Below are 20,442 nucleotides of genomic sequence, written 5' to 3'. Positions count from 1 at the left end.
GTGGCCAGCAGATGACCTCTGAATAAATGCTGACTTACTTGGTGGCGGGAGAAGGGGGGGTGATGGATGGTTGGATGGAAGATGGATAGATAGTAGATTTCCTGCTGTACTTAAGCCATTTCTGGAGTGCATAATCAGGTAATTCAATTTCTCCAAAGGGAAAAAAAGAAGGATTGTGTCATCACTTAGGTGATTTCAGATGACCTGTAATTTCATTACAAGAAAACTGACCCCAGACTTGGATTTAAGTATATATTTCAGAAACAACTCTTTAATAGAGAAACCAGAAGTGTCTGTCCTTTGCCACTGTAGGAGTGGGGCAGTGTTTCTTCTCATCCATCCTGTAGTTATTGAGCACACATTCGGAGCTTATGAGTAGATTCCATAGCAGGAGTACAAATGAAGTGGAAAGAGGTGGTCCCTGCCCTCCAGGTGGTAAGACTACACTCACAGTTACTCCACTGCTAATAAAGCAAGACATGAAATAATTTGGGGGACATGGATTGATATATTCCCAGAGGGTGGAGGAGGGACTTGATATCTGCAGAGGCCTAGAGAAGTAGGAAGGAATGAGTTCTCTTCTTTGTTTCTTCTCTTTTTTTACTTAGAAATGAACAGAGCCCACCAACATGAATAGGTAGTTGACTCTTAGTGAAGCACTTGTGGGACTGGGCTTCCATAAAAATGTGGTGAATTTCTTTGTTCCACTTCAGGGGTTAAAAACAAGCAGTGTTGGGGGAGGTTACACAGGTTCTGTACCCTCTTGTTTTGAGCTCATTCACAGACATTCACTAATTAGCCCTTCTGAACAGCCAATTTGCATTATAGCATGGCCGCGTTTGTTAAGTAGGGCTTCCCAGTCTACCAGGTCTGCCAGCTGGCACCAGAAAAGAAAGAGAGAAGAGACACAAAATGAGGTTGGGGCTTTTGCCATTTTATCCTTGGTAACCGGGGAGGTCCTTGTCAAGTATCGTTCTCTGAATCGTAGCCGCCAGCTCAGGCTCCCGGGAGAGGAGAGGTGGAGCTGACTGTGGCTCCCTCAGGCCTGGGCACTGAGGCTGCTGAGAGAAGGCGCTCAGGGGGTACAAAGCACTCTTGTTTCGTGAAACAAGCCTCTGCAGTCAAAATCTTCTGAGAGCTTTGGGGAAACTGAAGGTGGTTTTCTCTGAAAGGTCTTCTTTCTGACCATGGTGCTCGCTCTTGTTCCAGAAACCAGGGAAGTGGTGTGCTATGCATGTTCACATTGCCTGGCAGATCTACCACCACCAACAGAAAGTCAAGGTCAGTCTTGCCTTCCTTGTCTTAGGGGATGGGGATGGGGGGCCTGTGGGGGTATGACCTCCCCATTAAGGAAGTTTTTAAACAGATTCTAAAGACCCACAGGCAGGAAGGCTCAAGTCTGTTGGAAAAGCTATTCGAAAATCTTACTATTAATTAGGGAGACTACTAGCATGATGACAAAACAGAAGCAAATGATAATCCTTGATGTTTTTTCTTTCCCTTTTTTTTTTTTTTTAAATGATTTTGTCATCTTATTGATCCAAAGAGCTTAAATATAGAGTAAACTGTAAAATAAAGGTTTGGGGGGCCGGCCCCGTGGCTTGGTGGTTAAGTGAGCGCGCTCCACTGCTGGCGACCCGAGTTCGGATCCCGGGCTCCCACCGGCGCGCTGCTTCTCCGGCCATGCTGAGGCCGCGTCCCACATACAGCAACTAGAAGGATGTGCAGCTATGACACACAACTATCTACTGGGGCTTTGGGGGGAAAAAATAAATAAATAAAATAAAATCTTAAAAAAAAAAAAAAAAAAAAAAAAAAAAAAAAAAAGGTTTGGGGAATCTGATTAGAGACCAAGTATTAGTATGGAAAATATTTAGTATCTGGGAAGAGCTATACATGAAAGTTTTCTTTTCTGTAAGAATTTATACATTCTTCTCAGTTTGTGGCTTTGGAAAAATGTTAGACTAATTTATGCCCTATATAATGTTACTAAACTTCCATTAGCAATCCATATTATTAAAAATTACTCTTCTCGGGGCTGGCCCGGTGGTGTAGCACTTAAGTGCGCATGCTCCACTTTGGCGGCCCAGGGTTCACAGGTTCGGATCCCAGGCACGCAGTGATGCACCGATTGTCAAGCCATGCTGTGGCGGCGTCCCACATAATGTAGAGGAAGATGGGCAGGGATGTTAGCCCCGGGCCAGTCTCCCTCAGTAAAAAGAGGAGGATTGGCACTGGATGTTAGCTCAGGGCTAATCTTCCTCACCAAAAAAAAAAAAAATTTCTAGAAGTAGTGTTTGGTTTGCAGTTACCATTCCACACCCTCGTTAGTTCTCGATGACCGGTGCCAGAGGTTAGGATAGAGTCGGTACTTGTTACAACTACCATCTGGCTGGTTACCTTCCCTGTCTGCAGGTGATTTTTCTTTGTTGTCTGTATTTTCATCATACAGATGAATACATTCCATGCCGTACCAGGTCTTTATTACACAACAGCGAAGAGAGCAAGAACTTCTGTAGGTGACCAAATATGGCCTCCTTGGTTGGCTCAGGGAACAAAGTAACTAACAAATCCAGATTTTATAGGCTGTGACTCTGCCTAGAAAAATGGGAGAAAACAACCAATCGAGTAATTCCAATAAGCTTCAGTTAATCCATTTTTTCATGAACAAGCTTTTTGTACTAACTACATTTGGGAGCCATTGTGAGAATAATAAAAGAAGCTGATAAACAAGGAGGGAGAGCTAGTCATCACAGAAATGTTTTTTTAAAAATGGTTAAATGATATTTTAAAAACCAACCTAGTTAGAAGTTAAAGAGCCAACCTCAGTAAATGAGGTCACTAAGATATTTTACTTTGGTGCCAAATACCTGATTTTTCTCATAACATCCCATCAGTGAGTTTTGCTCACTTTTACTTTGTTGTTAGGCGAGGTTTAATTAGAAACCTTATGGTTTAGCTTAGTTAGAAAATGTGTGTGCTTTGAAAAGCTAACTAGATTTTGATGCTTAGTTCAATTCACTTTTTGTTTTGGATAATGTGGTTAGTGGAACGGTAGGTAAGACACGTCCTCCTTGTAACTCCTTTGGGTTAAAAGCATTGAAGGATGTTGTAGGTGCCACTTTAGCAACTTCTTTTCCTTGAAACAGTGTCCCCAGTGACTAAAACTTTCATTATCTCAATTCAATTAGGAAGACCTCTTGCACATGAGATAACTGTTCATCTTCCCTTTCCAGCAAACTCTCTGTAATCCCCAGGCTCCATTTTGCTTCATGGACCTAAGTTGTGGTTAATGGAACTGTGCTGTGTACCATGCAATATTAGCACTAAATAATTTGGCAACCAAATTAAAAGAGGCATTCAAAAGATTTTTATAGATTTATAGTGAATTAAAAGCTTTGTTTTGGAGTTTGGCTGTTACTTTATAGTCGGACTTTCATGATAGGATTCCCTGTAGATTTGAGCAGAAATTATATTTTCCCTTTCTGTTTAACGGTCATTTACTCATTCATTTAGCCCCTCACCAAACAGTTATTGAGAGAGCCTACCGCCTGTAGATTCCTTACCGTGCCAGGCTCAGAGGGCACTCATCTGTCCTGGTGTGTAGTTGCTTAGAGTTCAGTAGTGAGGATCAGCATGTGCATAAAAAATAGTGAAGGTGCTGTCCGCTTCCGAGGGGTATTGCCTCCAGCTTGAGGTCTCAAGTAGGTTTCCTTTAAATGGCTATGATTGATGAGTGTGCCCTTCAACAGTGAGGCAATGGCAAGCTTCCCTTGTCTCTGATTCTCACACGTGCTCAATCAGATGCCTCCTTGTTGTCTTTATTATATAGTGGGACAAGGATTTACTTATCGCAGAATATGAGGGAGTTTGAGGTGGATGGGGCCAAATGGACGGAGAGCATCAGACGAGTCTAAGAGGTTGGAAAAGTGAGAGTCAGAAACAGACCAGGGGCCATGAAAGAGTGGGACACTGGAAAGCAGAGAGGTAGTTTTGACGAGGGAAGGGAAACCCGGAGCTCCGGACTCAAGGCCGGGGCTTGTCTGGGGAGATGTAAAGCTGATTCAGAGAAGGCTGTGGAGAATCAAGAAGGTGAGTCAACCTTGAAACCGTGCTGTTTGAGAGGGCTGCCAGCCTCAAGAATGATGCCAGGGCAAGGAATCAGGAGGAAGAGGATGAGCCACTTTCTGCGCCTTACAGGAAGCTGAGCATGAGGGTAGATAATGAATGAGAGGAAGTAGTGATCGCAGTTGACGCCAAGGACTCCACAACCAGGTTCTTGATGGTTTACTGCCCGGGACTGATCTCCTCTTCCTCAGGTAATTGGGGGTCGTAGGCAAAGAAAAGACCCCTGTTAGTGAAATTAATATCCCTACTTTGTCTCTGTTTATTTTTTTTAAAAAATATGTAACAGTGATCATTTGAAAATTAGCTTGTAGGCATGCAAACATTTCTTCATAACTTTCAGTTACTAATGTACTGTGATCTATTAGAGTATGCCAAAGAGTCATTAAACAATTAATTTTCACAACAGATTATTCGTGCAGAATTCCTAATAAAATAAGCTTTAAAATACTATCGTTTAAGCACTTGCTAAAATGGGCCTCTACAACGAATAATAAACTACTTTGGGGTAGTGGTGGCTTGAAGAAATTGGACCTCAAACACTAGGTTTGCCACTTGACATTTCTGATACGAGAAACAGGTATTGCCCGGTGGCAGGCACTGCCGGCCCTACTTAGGTTGGCCTGCTTTGCTGGCATTTGAGGGTTCAGTGGCTGTGGGTGGCTATGTTCTCACAGCATTTGTCAGCTTGACTCTGACTGGGGCTCCAAGCCCGAGTGAGCCATTCGTAGAGTTTACTCTCTCTGTCTCAGCCTCTTCATTAATATCTTTCTTCTCTGCCATTCCTCTTGGGATTTCATCTTTGATTTTCTCCTTGCTGCTCTAGAAACAGATGCAGTCAGACCCACATAAGCTGGACTTTGGACTGAAACCTGAGTTCCTGAGCCGTCCTCCAGGCCCCAGTCTCTTTGGAGCCATCCACCACCCCCATGACCTGGCACGGCCTTCGACTTTGTTCTCTGCCGCTGGTGAGTTCAGAGGGGCAGGGGAGAGCTGAAAATGTAGTTCTCCAGCAGCTAAATAAATCACATTTGTGCTCTGGGCTGCCGCTCGATCAATCCCTAAAAAACAATTTATGCCAGTTTACAAGGCAACATCTCAGCACATCTAGGAAGATGGACCCTTCTTCACTGATACGCCCTCTTTCATTAAAGAAGGAAAAAAAGATCATCTTTCCCTTAGGGATTCATGTAGCTTCGGCTCATTATTTGCTTCTATATTAAACCAGTATAACTCACAAGGATGTCAAATGCTGTTGAAAAAGATCAGAAAGCTTGCAAGGGCGAATTGGAAGGAAACAATGGCAGGAATTATGTAAGGATGTGGTTGCCCTCGCTGTCGGTGCCCACAGAGAACTCAGTAATTTTGCACCATGATGCTCAGTCATGCTGTGTTTTGAGGGTCTGAGGATAAAGAAATACAATTAAGATAGTTTCTGGTGGTATGGTCGGTGACAGGGAGGGTGAATCAGTTGGTTACTGGTTTTCTCTGCTGCAGAAATTTAATATTGCCTGGTTGGTTGTAATGATGCAGAAAGTTTAGGGGACAGGGTGTAAAAACTCAGATCTCTTCATTAACCTCTGAGAATGCACACTCCCAAGTGCCTCTTAGGTGTGCCAAAGTGAGGGGGACGGAGGATCACTGCATCGGACAACCAGGTACACACAAACAAAAGGCAGTGGCTGCAAAGAGTATTAGGGAGACAAGAGCAACTCTTCTGCTGTCATTCCATCTTTTCTAAAGCTGTTTTCGGTGCACAGTGCCCGGTGCAGGGCTCTACTCTATCACACTAGTAATGACAACACCGAGCTCATTCTAGTGACGAGCTCCCTGACTTCATACCCACTGTGCTGAGTAAAATTTATTCTTCTGGACATAAATATTCAAGGGCCTCTGTGTTTCTAGCCCTTAGGGAGCAAGTTTCACATCCATCCTGCCTGCTGCCTTCCTGGGCTTCTATCCAAGACTTATTTTTAGTGGACCTGAGGCTCTCCCATTCAGGAAGAGAGAAACACCCACACTACAAGAAATCATCATTTTAATGGGCCTTGTGGCCAAAGCAAGTGAATCACCCTTGAGGGTAGATGAAATTTGCTAAGGTCTCAGGTTTTTCTTTGTCATTTCTGTCTAGGGACATATTTGAAGGCTTTGTTACCATGGCACCTAGGCTCTGAGACAGGGCTACATTAAGAGCAATTTTTGGAGAGAAATAGAGAGATTTCTCTCTGGCTTTCATTTGAGCCAAGCGGATGAATTGGCTTCTTTTGCTTCAATAATTCTGGAACTACAAGGCACCCCTGGGGGCCCTGGGCTGAGCAAAACTCCCGTCTTCATCGAAGCATTAATTAGCTTGTACTACACAGACAGTATGCACCCAAATTTTTATTTAGCTGGCAACACTGTTAACACCTAATGAATATGCTGGGCTATATTCACTCTGAGGAGACGGGATATCATTTTTGCACTTTCTGTGTGGAGACTAAGTTACCATCTTGGGCTGAACAGACAACTCTTCAGGTGCCTTCCCGTTCTAAGATGCCGGGACTTTGACAGATGATCTCCTGTGCTGTGTGGCTTCCTCCACATCCCAGGTCCACAAGACCCTTGCAGTCTGGGGAACAACAATCCAAAACATCAATTGAGTTAATAGGGTGTTGGGGGGACAACCTTCCTCTATTTAATCTGTATTCCTGAAAGAATTTATACTTGTTTATAGGAACTTAGTCAAAATGCAAAGGATTATGGAATAGTTATTAGTAAATTCATTCATGCCTTGTTTATATTTCCATTCTGGAAGGTAATGTTTTCCAGTGTAAGCAATATTGGATTTTGCCCGAAATGGTTATTTGGTGAAACTTTTAATAAGTATGTGTAATTTACACATACTTGTTAAATTTCAGCCACTTTCATCTTGCTGTGGGGCACTAATGCCTGAAATAAACTAAAGATGCTTCTTCAGATCTCTTGTCTAGAGCCAATCTCTTGTCTGGAGCCAAGCCTGCCTCCCAGAGAGTTTACCTCCTCAGCTCTCAGCCACATATTAACAAGCCGGTTTGATGCCCTAAGCTCTTAGAAGTACTGTCCTTCCCTAACTCACATGTGCACACTCTCTGTCTGTCTCTTTCTTTCCCTCTTTCCTTTCTCAGCTTCCTTCAAGAAAAGGATTTGAGATCTCTTAAAAAAATACAGATTGTTTAAGGCAAATATGAAGTAGAGGAGGAAATGTGGATGAAGGGAAAACCAGAGGAAAGAACACCACAAAGTTAGACCTGAGTTCCCTTGCGGGCAAAGTAAAGAATAATAGAGGCAGTTATAAGATTATTTGTGTCCAAAAACATGAATAAACCAGCTTTTCCTGGCACTGAAGATTGAGAGAAATTGGAGGACTTCATCTCCCATAACCCAATGTTACTCTCAACAGTGAGTTTCATAGGGCCGGGCTTTATAATATCCTTCAGTGCGGGTCCGTGACAACAAACACATTTTCAGGAAAAGAGATTCTGCCATGGCCCAAAGCAGTGCGGCTCAGATATGCAGCTTCGTGACAGCTGCTCCTAAGCCAAGGATTATAAAATGTACAGTTTCTGGAACAGTGTTTCTCAGAGTGAAAGCCTTGCCCCCCTCAGATGCTCTACGAAGAAAATATTCCATGGCCAAATGTTCCCCTCTCAGAGCATGAGTGAGCCCATGAACGTATTAATGGCTCTTAGTCCTTCAGTAAAGAACCTTGCTTAATGTTTTTTAACCGGCATTTCTCCAAACTTATTTGGTTATAGAATGGCTGCCTTCCTGGCAATGTTTCCTGATGTTGCTAATACTGTGTGTCAGCGTCTTTAAAAAGTAAGACCTCTTTTTGGTGGCGGCCAGCCCAGCTTGGAAAGAGGAGAGGGAGTGATTTATGTTCTGCTTCCTTACAAGCGTGTATCTTTTTCCCCACTGTGTTGCCTGGGTGGACATTAACCATGTTCTTACTTTAATATATTCTCTCAGGGGGTCTAGGCAACTAGGAGCCAATTGCATTGTAGAAGCTGGCTTTCTGTGAAACCTAATTCTGTTATGTTTGACTTAATAGGTGCTGCACACCCAACCGGGACCCCTTTTGGGCCGCCTCCTCATCACAGCAACTTCCTTAACCCTGCTGCCCACCTAGGTGAGTTGCCATCAGTGACGGGAAATGACTTGTGTATTCCAGAAAACCTTTGTTTTCTGTGCTCCTGTTGCACTTGCTGGCAAGTTGGCCAATGCCCTAGACACCTCACATACTGCTTAGGGAGATGATGGTGTTCTTGCGGAAGGTCGAATACATGCCATCCTTCTTCAGGATTTCAGCGCCTCTCGTACCACATTGTTTTGTTTTTTTTGGTGAGAAAGATTGGCGCTGAGCTAACATCTGTTGCCAGTCTTCCTCTTTTTTGCTTCAGGAAGATGGTCCCTGAGCTGACAGCTGTGCCAGTCTTCCTTTACTTTGTATATAGGACGCCACCACAACATGGCTTGACGAGCAGTGTGTAGGTCCATGCCTGGGATCTCAACCTGGAAATCCCGGGCCATGGAAGCAGGGCGTGTGAACTTAACCAGTATGCCACCAGGCCAGCCCCATACCACATTCTTAAAGTTGTAGATCTATACTTAGTAGTGGTTCTCTCAGAAGTTACTGATGGTGCAGTGGGTGAAAGGCATGCCTTCATACCTCAGGGAATCCACGTTTACAACAGCCTCTTCTACCCATTGGAGGAAGATGGTGAACTCTTGCCCCATATCTAAGGGCACCTCCAGGAGGTGGAAAGAAAGACAAGATGATGATATGAAGAGACATGACCCATTATTGTTAATCACTTCACATTTCACTACCCTGTTAATATGTCTCTTCCTAGTAAAGGTGCATGCTTTACTTGTGGCCTTTATTTATTTGATGTTTTCTGCAGGTGTACAAGCAAATGCAGGCAATGGTATGCCCAACGACAGGGTATATAACGTGTGTGCCTTCAGAATTTCATCATTCAGAGATTTATTTTAAGATGTCGTCTTATTTCTGTTCTGTTAGAGCCTACAGAGCACATTCCCAGAAGAGAGGGGACAGAGCAGGAAGGCATCTTAGAACACTGTGGCTTGAGTAATGCTCCCCACCTGGCAAAAGAGAAATGGGGCAAAATGCACTGTTGTGGAAAATAGCTCTCATAAATATTTTGCTAACCCAATGCCTAAATCCAAGTTCAATGAAAACCTTTTGCCTAATCTGGTGGGAGAAGTGGGACAGATCAGGTCTGAGTATCGAGAGGGCAAGGATCCCACAGCACTGTACCCAGCTTCCAGGAAGCTCTTATGCTCCTCACTCAATGGAGGAACCATTTCCTTCTTCCCAATCTTGTTTGCAGAGCCTTTTAATCGGCCGTCTACGTTCACCGGCCTAGCAGCTGTTGGTGGCAATGCCTTCGGGGGACTTGGAAATCCTTCAGTTAGTGAGTACCTCTAACTTTAAAATCTGCCTTGGACTATTTATCTCCTCTGATCTGTCTATGGCTCAAGACCTTTCTAGATAAAAGGAAACTGTGCTCTGGAGAAACAAATTTAGGTTATATCATTGCCAAAGCAGGCCTAAACAAGGAGTTAGGTATCAGTTGAATTCACATCAAAACCAACGTTTTAAGGATAGCCTGCTGTTAATATTTGTTACTGAGGGTCAAGAAAGGTAGTGTAGTTGATTGAACTCCAAAAAAGTATGCTTAAGTTCACAGTTTCATCCATATTCCATCTCTACTATCCCAGACTTTAGCTATAGCTCCTGTTAGAAGTAAAAACAACTTTTAAATTTCATTTGCCTTTGGCATTACTGGGATTGAAAAAACTCCATGAAATAGCAGGCAAACAAAACCAGGCTCAGGACAGTCAAGAGTTGACTTGACTAACATTTCGTACTCCATACTATGGAAGGATCACATAGTTTTCTCCTACTAAGTCTATCTAGAATAGGAAAAGAGTTGCAAAACCTGCTCATGTTCTAAACATTATTAGGTCACTGAATATTCAACTTGTTTTCTTTCATGCCATCATATTCTCCGGGTACAGGAGACCATAAATGCAGCTCTAAGCATACCACCACAGTTCCAGCTAGCGTGGAGACCTTATGCATCTGTTTAGGTCAAGGGCCTGTCTGCTCTCTGATGACGCTTGTTTTAGTTTGTTAAAGTTGGGGAAAGAGGAACAGTCATGTTAGGAGGGTTGTGATGGGCGGAGGATAACCCTGAATTCTACTCTGAATTGGACATTACTAACCTAAGTCACACCATCAAAATACACCCTTCTGCATGCTTGGGACTTCTGCATGTGCCAGATATGTTTGATCAGGTCATCATGACACCTGTTGGGTCCCTTTCCTTTTTAATCTCCCTCCTCCCACCCCTTTGCCTTTGGTTAAAAAAAAAAAAACTGAGAGCTACCTCTCCAGTGTAGGACAAGAGTTCCTCTAATGAATTTGTTAATCTCCTTTCCTTTTCCAGCTCCCAATAATATGTATTCATTTTAACTCTGAATGCTGTTAAAAGTTTTTTGGTAAGTACCATCATTACGGCAGATTATATAATTTCTCTTAAACCTTTTTGTTCTCCACTTCACCATTTCAGCACCCAACTCAATGTTCGGCCACAAGGATGGCCCCAGTGTGCAGAACTTTAGCAACCCTCACGAACCCTGGAACCGGCTGCACCGAACGCCTCCGTCGTTCCCGACCCCTCCGCCCTGGCTGAAGCCAGGGGAGCTGGAGCGTAGCGCGTCCGCTGCAGCTCATGACAGAGATAGAGATGTAGATAAACGAGACTCATCCGTTAGTAAAGATGACAAAGAAAGGTACGGAAAGAAACCGCTCTCGAGTCCCAATGGGGGAGCCCGCTCTGTGCCAAGTACCGGCCGTCCACCCTCCCTGTCCCAGCCTTGTGCTCAGCTGGCCCCGTAGCCTCTGCTCCTCACACAGCCGGGGCCCACGCCTGTGCCCCAGACCGCTGGAGTCTCAGAGTGCACACCCTCTGGCCCACAGTGCATCATGACTGTAGAATAGAATTGCAGCATAGCACAAGATTCCTGACTTAGAAGCAGCTGTACATTTAGAACCTCCAAAGTCCCTGTGGGCATTAGTGTGTCCAAAGACAAATCTTTCTCTAAAAGACAGTGAGTTGGAGCTTTGGACCAAACACACACAGCATGAATCAATACCATATTTGCTTTCAAGTTCGTGCAGTCCATTAAATCATCCATAGGTTTTCTCTCTTTCTCTCTTTTTATTTTCTTTTAGAAAGTCATGTTTGCATTGTCTCATCATATTTTTCTCAAATTTTGTTCAAAATCAAATCCTGGGCTCATAGATGACTAATAAAATTTTGCTAACCTAGATTTAGAGAACATCAACAAGCATTTTTGGTTTGGGTTTTGTTTTGCCAGTGGATAATTAATTTTACTAACCATTTTGATCTCTGTACTTGGTAACCCCTGCCTAAGAAAGAAGTAGCCTTAAAGAGGAAAACATCTTACAGTATTTTTTCTGAAGAATGTCTTAAGCATTCTTGACAAAGTGCCCCTTTTATTTTTTCTTCAGGCTGTTTTCATTTTGAACGAATTGATTAGCAGGGAATACACAAGATATGCTTCACAGAAAATACTTAATAATTTCCTCTTAGTACTTAAAACTCAAATATGTTCCAAATCTTTAATTTTTTTTTATGGTGTATATTATGTGTGTGTACTTGTTTGTCCTAGTGATTTTAAAAGATTCAACTTTGCAGGCTCTAAATGTGGCAGTTAGTAGACATTCGTCATAGGCCATCATGCTAACAGATTTCTTTCTTATAAAAGAAAAAGACGAATTTTCCTTCAAGGCAGTATGATGATAGTCTCTTAACCAATGGGAGGACCGATGATGACCTTCAGCTCTGAGCTATTAGTTACTGAAGTGAGGCGCCCATGCAGTGGGCGTAGCCCAGACCAGGGCTCTCTTTAGACAGTCTGTCAGTGAAGAGAAAACGAGATGGGGCAGCAAACCTTTTCACAGTTTTCTTGATGGAGTCAAAATGGCCTCTTGGGTTAAAATCGGGAAACCTAATAAAATACACTCTTCTTTATTCTTGCCTTTTAAAGATGTTCTTCTTTTTAGGCTTTGCATGTTGGCTAGAAACAAAATTTGTAGAGGAGACCTTAATTTTCTCATTGTGGCTACCTCGCTTTCTGAGCCATTACTGACCCAGCGTGGTGTCGGGCTTCTCTCTCCACCTTTACCAAGTCCGTCTGGGGCTGTCCTGAGACTTGCTGGATTCTTAATCTGACCTCTTCACGTTTTACCTTATTGTCATTCTGTTGCTTTGTATTTTCTGCCCAGTACTTGTAAGTCCCCACCCAAGACAGGTCTCCAAATTCTTCCATATTCCATTCACAGATGCTCTTACGATTGTTCTCAATTTCCCTGTGAGGTTCTGTGTCTATGGACCTGCTTTTCCTACTGGCTTCCCTCTACCTTCTCATCAGATTTTAGCTTTCTTACTCTTCCTAATGCAAAAGTACTTTTTGCAACCCAAAAGTCCTGAAATTGTGGTTTCCTTTCAGACGCCCCTCTCATATACATCTTGGAGATTGCTCCATATCCACGTTCTTTACTCTGAAATGGTCTTTTTTCTGATGTCAGGAGAGAGGAGCTCCTATATTGTTCCTGTTAAACTCTTCCTCCCACCGACTTTGTATTGCAATTTGGAAGAAAGGTCGTATTCACGTTTGGGATCTTAAAACTTTATTCATAATACTAAATGCTCCTTAGAGTCTAGTCAGACGGGCTGTGTTGCCATGTCACTAACTTATTGACCACATTGGTCCATTTGGGCTTTCTGAAAGCTCTTCCTCTGTGGTCTTGATTGAGGCACGTGACTCTGACATACAGAAAGAATTATCTCCCACTCACCCTCATCCCTAGCACTTCACCCCCGTAAAGCTTCCTCTACGATCTAGGTCAGTAAGATCAGGGTGGCTGGTTTCGCCATACCAAGGGCCTGTCTGGCTGCCTTGGTGACCGTGGGAAGCAGACCCGAGCCTGTCCTTTTCACACCACCATCTCATTGGCAGCACTTGCCGGACCAACAAGCCCATTTCATTTGCTTCCTTGTTTCCCTCTTTTCACTTCAGGGAAAGCGTTGAGAAGAGACACTCCAGCCACCCTTCACCAGCACCTGTCCTCCCGGTGAGCACCCTGGGACATAACCGCAGCTCCACTGAACAGATCAGGGGTCATTTGAACACTGAGGCTCGAGAGAAAGACAAATCCAAAGAGAGGGAGAGAGACCACTCGGAATCCCGTAAGGACCTGACCGCTGACGAGCACAAGGCGAAGGAGGGCCACCTGCCCGAGAAGGACGGCCATGGCCACGAGGGGCGAGCCGTGGGCGAAGAGGCCAAGCAGCTGGCCCGGGTGCCATCACCCTACGTGCGGACCCCTGTCGTGGAGAGTACCAGGCCCAACAGCACCTCGAGCCGCGAGGCTGAGCAGCGCAAGAGCGAGCCGGCCTACGAGAATCCCAAGAAGGGCTCAGAGGTCAAGGTGAAGGAGGAGCGCAAGGAAGACCACGACCTGCCTCCGGAGGCCCCACAGACCCACCGGTCTTCAGAGCCGCCTCCTCCAAACTCCTCGTCCAGTGTGCACCCGGGGCCCTTGGCCTCGATGCCCATGACGGTGGGGGTGACAGGCATTCACCCCATGAACAGCATCAGCAGCCTGGACAGGACTCGCATGATGACTCCTTTCATGGGCATCAGTCCCATCCCCGGGGGAGAGCGGTTTCCGTATCCTTCTTTCCATTGGGACCCCATACGGGACCCTTTGAGGGATCCCTACCGAGAACTTGACATTCATCGGAGAGACCCGCTGGGCAGGGACTTTCTGCTGAGGAACGACCCTCTCCACCGTCTCTCGACTCCCCGGCTGTACGAAGCTGATCGCTCCTTCAGGGACAGGGAGCCTCATGACTATAACCACCACCACCACCACCACCACCACCCTCTGTCTGTGGACCCTCGGCGGGAACACGAGCGAGGGAGTCACCTGGATGAGCGGGAGCGCTTGCACATGCTCAGAGAGGACTATGAGCACACGCGGCTCCATTCCGTCCACCCGGCCTCCCTCGATGGACACCTCCCCCACCCCAGCCTCATCACCCCGGGACTCCCCAGCATGCACTACCCCAGAATCAGCCCCACCACGGGGCACCAGAACGGACTCCTCAACAAGACCCCGCCCACAGCAGCGCTGAGCGCGCCTCCCCCCCTCATTTCCACACTGGGGGGCCGCCCAGTCTCTCCCAGAAGGACTACTCCTCTGTCCGCAGAGATCAGGGAGAGGCCCCCTTCCCACACTCTGAAGGATATTGAAGCTCGATAAGGAGAGCATAGGACACGGAAGAGGAAGAAGACCCTACAACCACACTGCGCCAGGCCTTGACCAGAGGGCAGGCGAGTGAGTGAACTCCTGCTTCCTTAACACAGACTGTGGGGGTGAGAGGCCCCCCAACTCTTCCCTTGTAAAAAATGTATAGACTCAGTGCCGATTTTGAAATGTTTTTGTATATTATATGTTGAAATTTTTCAGATCTTTTAGCCAAGTCATATGTCCTCATGTCTCCTCTTCTTTTGGTTTCTCGTATAAACCTTTTTGATCTGAACCAAAACAGTGAAGATGACAACACACACCACTTTGGTGATAACTGGGGGAAAAAAACAACAGTACACACAATCCGTCAGGCAAAGCTCTTTCAGATTAGAAGGGAAGGCCGTGTACATAGTTATGTAAAAAAAGATTGCTTCATGAGCTAATGGTTCATATATGCAAAAGGGTAAGACGAAAGCTTTACTTTGTACAAATGTAAATAGATAAAGATTAAGTAACATAATACATTAATACTTCTTAAAAATGTGCTATTTGCAAACTTAATATCAGTGAACACGGTCGGCTGTGGCTGTGTTCCCATATATTGTTAGAGACAGCTAAACCCTTCAACTATGCAATGAATGTTAGGGCTTTTCACAAAAGCCCGCCTAACTCAAAGGAGCCTTTTCAAATCCATTTACAACATACTTAAGGTCATATTTTCCCTGAACAAGCGCTTACGTGATATGACTCTGTTTTCCTTACTTGTTTTTTCAAACGGAGAAACATCCTGTTTTGCAAATTGGACCCCAGGCTGAAACTTTGCATCTGAAGTTGCTGCTTGTGGGCTCTGGGGGGAGAGTGCAGCCCCAGGAAGGTAACTGAGGACATGAGCAACCAGTGCCAGGGAGGATGGGAGTTGTCAGATGCCAGAATCAGGGGACACAGGTCGCAGCATCTCGTCACCATCAGTCACGTGATCTCACACCTCATGTGGGAACCATGCATTTTTAGCGTGTCCTCTTTCATATCTGGACACTCCTCCTCATTTTGTAGTGGGATTTAATTACACCTAAACAGATCCTGAAAGAAAGCTTCAAGTTTTCTCAGATGATGGATATGTTTTCACTGTATTCAATAGCTGATGAATTTAAGGTGCACATTTCCTAAGGTGACTCATTGTATTCCAGTTGGGAAGAAGGTCTGGGAATAGCCGTGACAGGTCAGCCTTGTGGAGCCGTGGAGAGTTACAGAGGGTGAGAGGTGGCAGAGACAAAGTCTTGTGTGTGCGTGTGTTTTTAAGTTTGCATCAATCTTAATGTCTCTTCATAATACTTTTATAATACATTAAGCCTCTTGTCTACATATTTGGAGAGAATATGACTTTACTAGCAGAGAAATACAATATATCTTGTCTACTGGACTGTAAAATATATGTATCAAATAAAATTAGTTCCATTTGGTCTTCTAGTATATTAAAGTGCTATCTGACGTTGTTATCCTGTTTTTGCAAAAAAAAAAAAAGTTAACTACAGACCATCGTTTCTAATAAGCAGAGAGATCTATTTTAGTAGTAAACTGAAGGTTTAGTTGTGAGCTTCAGATTTTGTGAACTCCAGATGTTGTGCAGTGTTTTTTTTTTTTTTTTAAGACAACAACTAAAAAGAAAAAAAAATCCAAGGAATATGTACACTGGAACTGTAGTGGTAGCTTTCAGTATTGTAAAGAGATTGTTCTATACAGACCTTTTTGCTGTTTATCCTGTATGTAATAAAGTCCTTTCTAGATCCTATGTGGAAAGAAAAGTGAAGCGACTGAATCTTCAGCATGTTCTCATCGGCGGAGCCTCTTGTGTAATGTAAACTGTGCCATGTTATTAAAAATGTGAACTAAGCTTCCAGCTGCTTGTTTGTGTCAGATGGCCATCTCTCCCCTAGGGAAGAAGGCGTCCTTGCAAGACCGGGCTCTTGATAAGAACCGCCTTGAGCCCCGCCCAAGTGAGGACAGAAGGCTGACCTACAATGGGTGGCTACCCTACCTAACTCAGTTAGTGACCCGCCAATTAGCTTCTGTAAGCATTGCGCCCCACACTGTCAGCTGTGGATTTTTGTGTGTGTGTCTGTTCTACGCACAATACTGTTAAGTCATGATGGGAAGGTACCTTGGGGTTTTGTAGATGATGTATGTGTGGGCCAAGTCAGCAAATACCCTTTGTCTCAGGCGTCCTTCAAAACGTAGCACTTGGTCTATCTGCGTTGATGACACATCTGATACAGGGCCCTTCACGGCAGTCTTTGCTTGCTTGTTCCTTTGCATTTCAATCTGCTCTCAGTTGTATGTTACTTAAGACCTTCCAGATATTTTTTTCCTGTCTCTACTTTTCCTGTGTCTCGTTGGATTACGTGGCATGTCCCTTATCAGTGTGCAAACTTCTCCCTCGTCCTCTAAAATCTGTTTTGTTTTTTCAAGGTGTAAAAATTGTTAAGTTTACTTGTGTCAACCTGTTGGAATTGCTTTCGGATGCGATTGTGTAGATTGGTGTTTGTATCTTACTGGGAAAAAACAAACGAAAGCTGTCCGGGTTAGCAGGCTGCTGCCTGGGCCTTAGAAATGGAAGTGAGCAGAACCCCGGGGCTCTGTACTTGTGACGGGACAGTGTCGTGGACCCCTGCAGCTCACAGGGAGTTTTGGGAAGTGGGCACTGGGGGACCCGGGCTTGCTGGCTTAGAAAGCTGATGATGGGTGGAGCAGGGACTGCTTGAAAAAGGCCCACTTCACTCAGCTCTGCTTTTATATGTTAATACCTTAACTCCCAGACTGCAGAAAATAACTTGAAGAAAAGCTAGTGGATTGGAAAACATGATAAACACTATGTTTTTCCAAATCAGGCAATTCTTGGGACATTCGAGGCAGTCAACATCAGTGGCGTCTTGATTTGCTGTTTCTGGCAGACCCCGCTGCCTTCTTTTGTACACCTATTTTCGTGTCGCCATCTGCAATGTCAGAACGTAGGAGAGTCAAACTCTCAAATCAGTCACGGTGTTTAATCCCTGGGGCTTTATTCATCTCAACCTTTGCATATTTTCCCTCTAATTACCTTCAGCTCCTCAGCATTGATGGGTACCAGCACCAATTTGATTTCCTGCTAACCTATAGATGCTCTCATTATCTCCACAATCTTTGACTGACAATGATCTTGTTACCTTCTAATGGTACATGACAAGTAAAATAGCGAATATAATGATGCAATAATTACCATTTTGGATGAATATTCGCAACAGCATTTGCTGTTTATCCTTTTTCTGCCTCAATCAAGGTGGATGAGAGGAAATAAGCTGTGATTGTTGATCTTATATACGTATGTAGCATAAAAAGACGTTTAAGACCAAATTTTGCGGTGCAATTAGCCATGCAGTGGTGGGCTGTTCAGGGCATTCTCTCAGGTTTGTATCCACGCTGAAAGGAAAATTGGGCCCCGGTGGTGTTAAATCAGTTGAAGGAAAGAGGACAACAAAAATGACGTTTCTTTTCACGTTATTTTTAAACTTTGCCATCACTTTTTCCTGTGAATTTCTGAGCAATTCCTTAGACATGAAAAGTTACCTTTGAGTAGAATAGATTATTTATCAGATAAAAAATTACATCCTCAGAGACAATTCCACACTATAAAATTGCTGGTCTTCCCTGGGCGCTATCACAGGTACAAAGTGAGCTTTTAGAATCTCACATCTGAACTGCTAGAAGCCTCTGACAAGGAGCTTGGACCAACAGGCAGGGGGGACCTGCAGCCACCCCTCTGCCTTGTATTTCCAGTGACCTTGAATTTACCACAGAACCTCTGGAGCTGCTTCCTAACGTGGAAATGAGACCAGCCGAACCTGATGAGGCCTAGAGACGTGTGGGTTGTAAGCCCAGAACGCGTCGGCCTGGAGGGAGTCCTGATGTGTGTCCCAGACCGTGGGCGTGAAGGGAAGGGCCCGTGTGAAAGTAACTTTATTACTTTATTTTTTTTACAAACTCAGTTCCAATGACAGTGTCATGAAGATTGTTTGCTAAAGATTTGCTGATGTATTTGCAGACCCGAAGGGAGTGGGTTGGTGGTTCCAGGGTTTCTCACCTGGTGGGAGAAGGGGGAGTTAGGGCGGGGTCTGGCCAGAGCCTGCAGGGCATTGTCACAGGCAGGGTCTCAACCTACTGTCCTACCCAGAATGTTTACCGACTCCCTGATGTAGGTGGCCCGGGAGAGCCCTGGAACAGAAGCCTTCGTAGCCCGTGTTTGTGTCCTAGGCGGGTGTTGGGCAAACAGGTCTGTTTCCTCAGCCGCAAGTTAAACCTGTTGGCTGATATTGCAGGCTTCTTCCAGCTCCATTTGGACTTTGTATCTCCGTTGAGCCTCAGGTTGCTTTTTTTTTTTTTTTTTTTTTTAAAGATTTTATTTACTCAGTTTTTCCCCCCAAAGCCCCAGTAGATAGTTGTACGTCATAGGTTCACATCCTTCTAGTTGCTGTACGTGGGACTCGGCCTCGCGTTGGAGGGAGAAGTGGTGCCTCGGGGCGCTCCCGGGATCCGAACCCAGGCCGCCAGCATCAGAGCGCGCGCACTTAACCGCTAAGCCACGGGGCCGGCCCCTCAGGTTGCTTTTTAAAACCTTATTTACCTTCTCACACTCTACTGTTGCCCGTGCTTCTTGGCAGCTTCTTATCTGCAGGATCTCTTCCGTCTTCCCAAAGGCCCTGGTGTCAGAATCTGAGCCCCCCTCTGAGGCCAAACTCAAGGCCCATCTCCGTGAAGGCACCCCCGACTCCCGATCATTGCCTCTTTGGAAGCTTCCTAGGGTTTTGCTTGCTCTCCAAGCTCCCCTCTTCCTCCCTCCACTCAGCCTTCTCGTTCTGGGTTCCACAGGGCCCCGTCTCCTCTCTCCCAGGATCATCGGCCCCCCAGGGCAGGGGCCTGAATGGCGGGTGTCCCAGGCGGGTCGAGGCCTCGCCCTGGCTGGTTCCGGGAACTGGGAGGCTGCACAGAGCCCTGGCTCTCAAACCTTTGTGACTGTAACCCACATACATCATGATGCAGTACACACACACACACACACACACACACACACCTGAAGTGTATGATGAAACGATACCTTTGCTCTGTGCAACGAACTCTGATTTTTTTATTCCATTCCCATTAATTTTTTTAAATGCTGATGGCAAGCCACTCCTTCATCTCACACCTTTGGGAATCGTGGGTCTCAATCCCTAGTTTGAAAATTGCATCATGGAAGAAGTCCTTCGGGTTTGAAAGGAAGGTGAGACACCTGGGCTGAGGATCAAGGCTGTGTTCTGCTCTTGTTCCACAGCTATTCCCCTGTCCTCTTACGTAGTCTCGCCCTAAACCGCCCTTCACACTCCTGCCCGTTCAGCTCACACCACTCCCAGGTTCCACATCCATCCTCTACGTAAAGAGGTCAACAGAGTGGAGCCCGGACTTCTCACCCGGGCTTCGAGGTCCTGGTGCCTGGGGACCTGTCCGTCTCAACTCCCCGCACCGTCCCCAGCACTCTGTGCCTTTGTTCCCTCTGCTAGCTCTTCTCCATGTGGCAAACAGGTTCACCTCAAAGACCTTCACCTCCAGGAAGCCTCCCCTGACTGCCCCTTGTACCCCATCACAGTTAATTCCTTAGACTAGTGGTTCTCAAAGTGTGGTCCTTGGATCAGCAGCGGCACTAGCTGAGAACTGGTTGGAAATGCAGATTCTCAGCCCCCGCCCCTCAACCTCCTGCATCTGAAACTCTGAGGGTGGGGCCCAGTGATCTGGTTTAACAAGCCCTCCAGGTGATTCTGATGCGCAATCAAGTTTGAGAACCACTGGCTCAGACTTTGTAAAAAGGTCAAGGGAAAGTTCTGGCCAAAAGCTGCAAAAAGAATCCTCAGGTCACAGAA

General features: G+C 45.3%; 1 protein-coding gene across 8 annotated transcripts in view; it reads left to right on the top strand.

Annotated features, from left to right (window-relative positions):
* AUTS2 (activator of transcription and developmental regulator AUTS2) overlaps nucleotides 1-16,408 on the top strand; it is a 1,117,069-nt gene extending 1,100,661 nt beyond the window's left edge. For all 8 annotated transcript variants that reach the window (XM_087417414.1, XM_087417420.1, XM_087417418.1 and 5 more), the window contains 6 exons: nucleotides 1,210-1,281; nucleotides 4,952-5,093; nucleotides 8,198-8,275; nucleotides 9,501-9,584; nucleotides 10,746-10,968; nucleotides 13,282-16,408. In XM_087417414.1, the coding sequence (XP_087273540.1) occupies nucleotides 1,210-1,281; nucleotides 4,952-5,093; nucleotides 8,198-8,275; nucleotides 9,501-9,584; nucleotides 10,746-10,968; nucleotides 13,282-14,530 (1,848 nt within the window). In that variant the 3' untranslated portion in view covers nucleotides 14,531-16,408. The remainder of the gene's footprint in view (nucleotides 1-1,209; nucleotides 1,282-4,951; nucleotides 5,094-8,197; nucleotides 8,276-9,500; nucleotides 9,585-10,745; nucleotides 10,969-13,281) is intronic.
* The last annotated feature ends 4,034 nt before the right edge of the window (nucleotides 16,409-20,442 follow it).

This window comes from Ceratotherium simum, chromosome 26, assembly GCF_057802395.1.
Source record: "Ceratotherium simum simum isolate JZ-2026a chromosome 26, ASM5780239v1, whole genome shotgun sequence".
NCBI classification, from domain to species: Eukaryota; Metazoa; Chordata; class Mammalia; order Perissodactyla; family Rhinocerotidae; genus Ceratotherium; species Ceratotherium simum.
The sequence above is the reverse complement of the archived record's forward strand: the minus strand, read 5'-3'. Positions and strand labels throughout refer to the sequence as shown.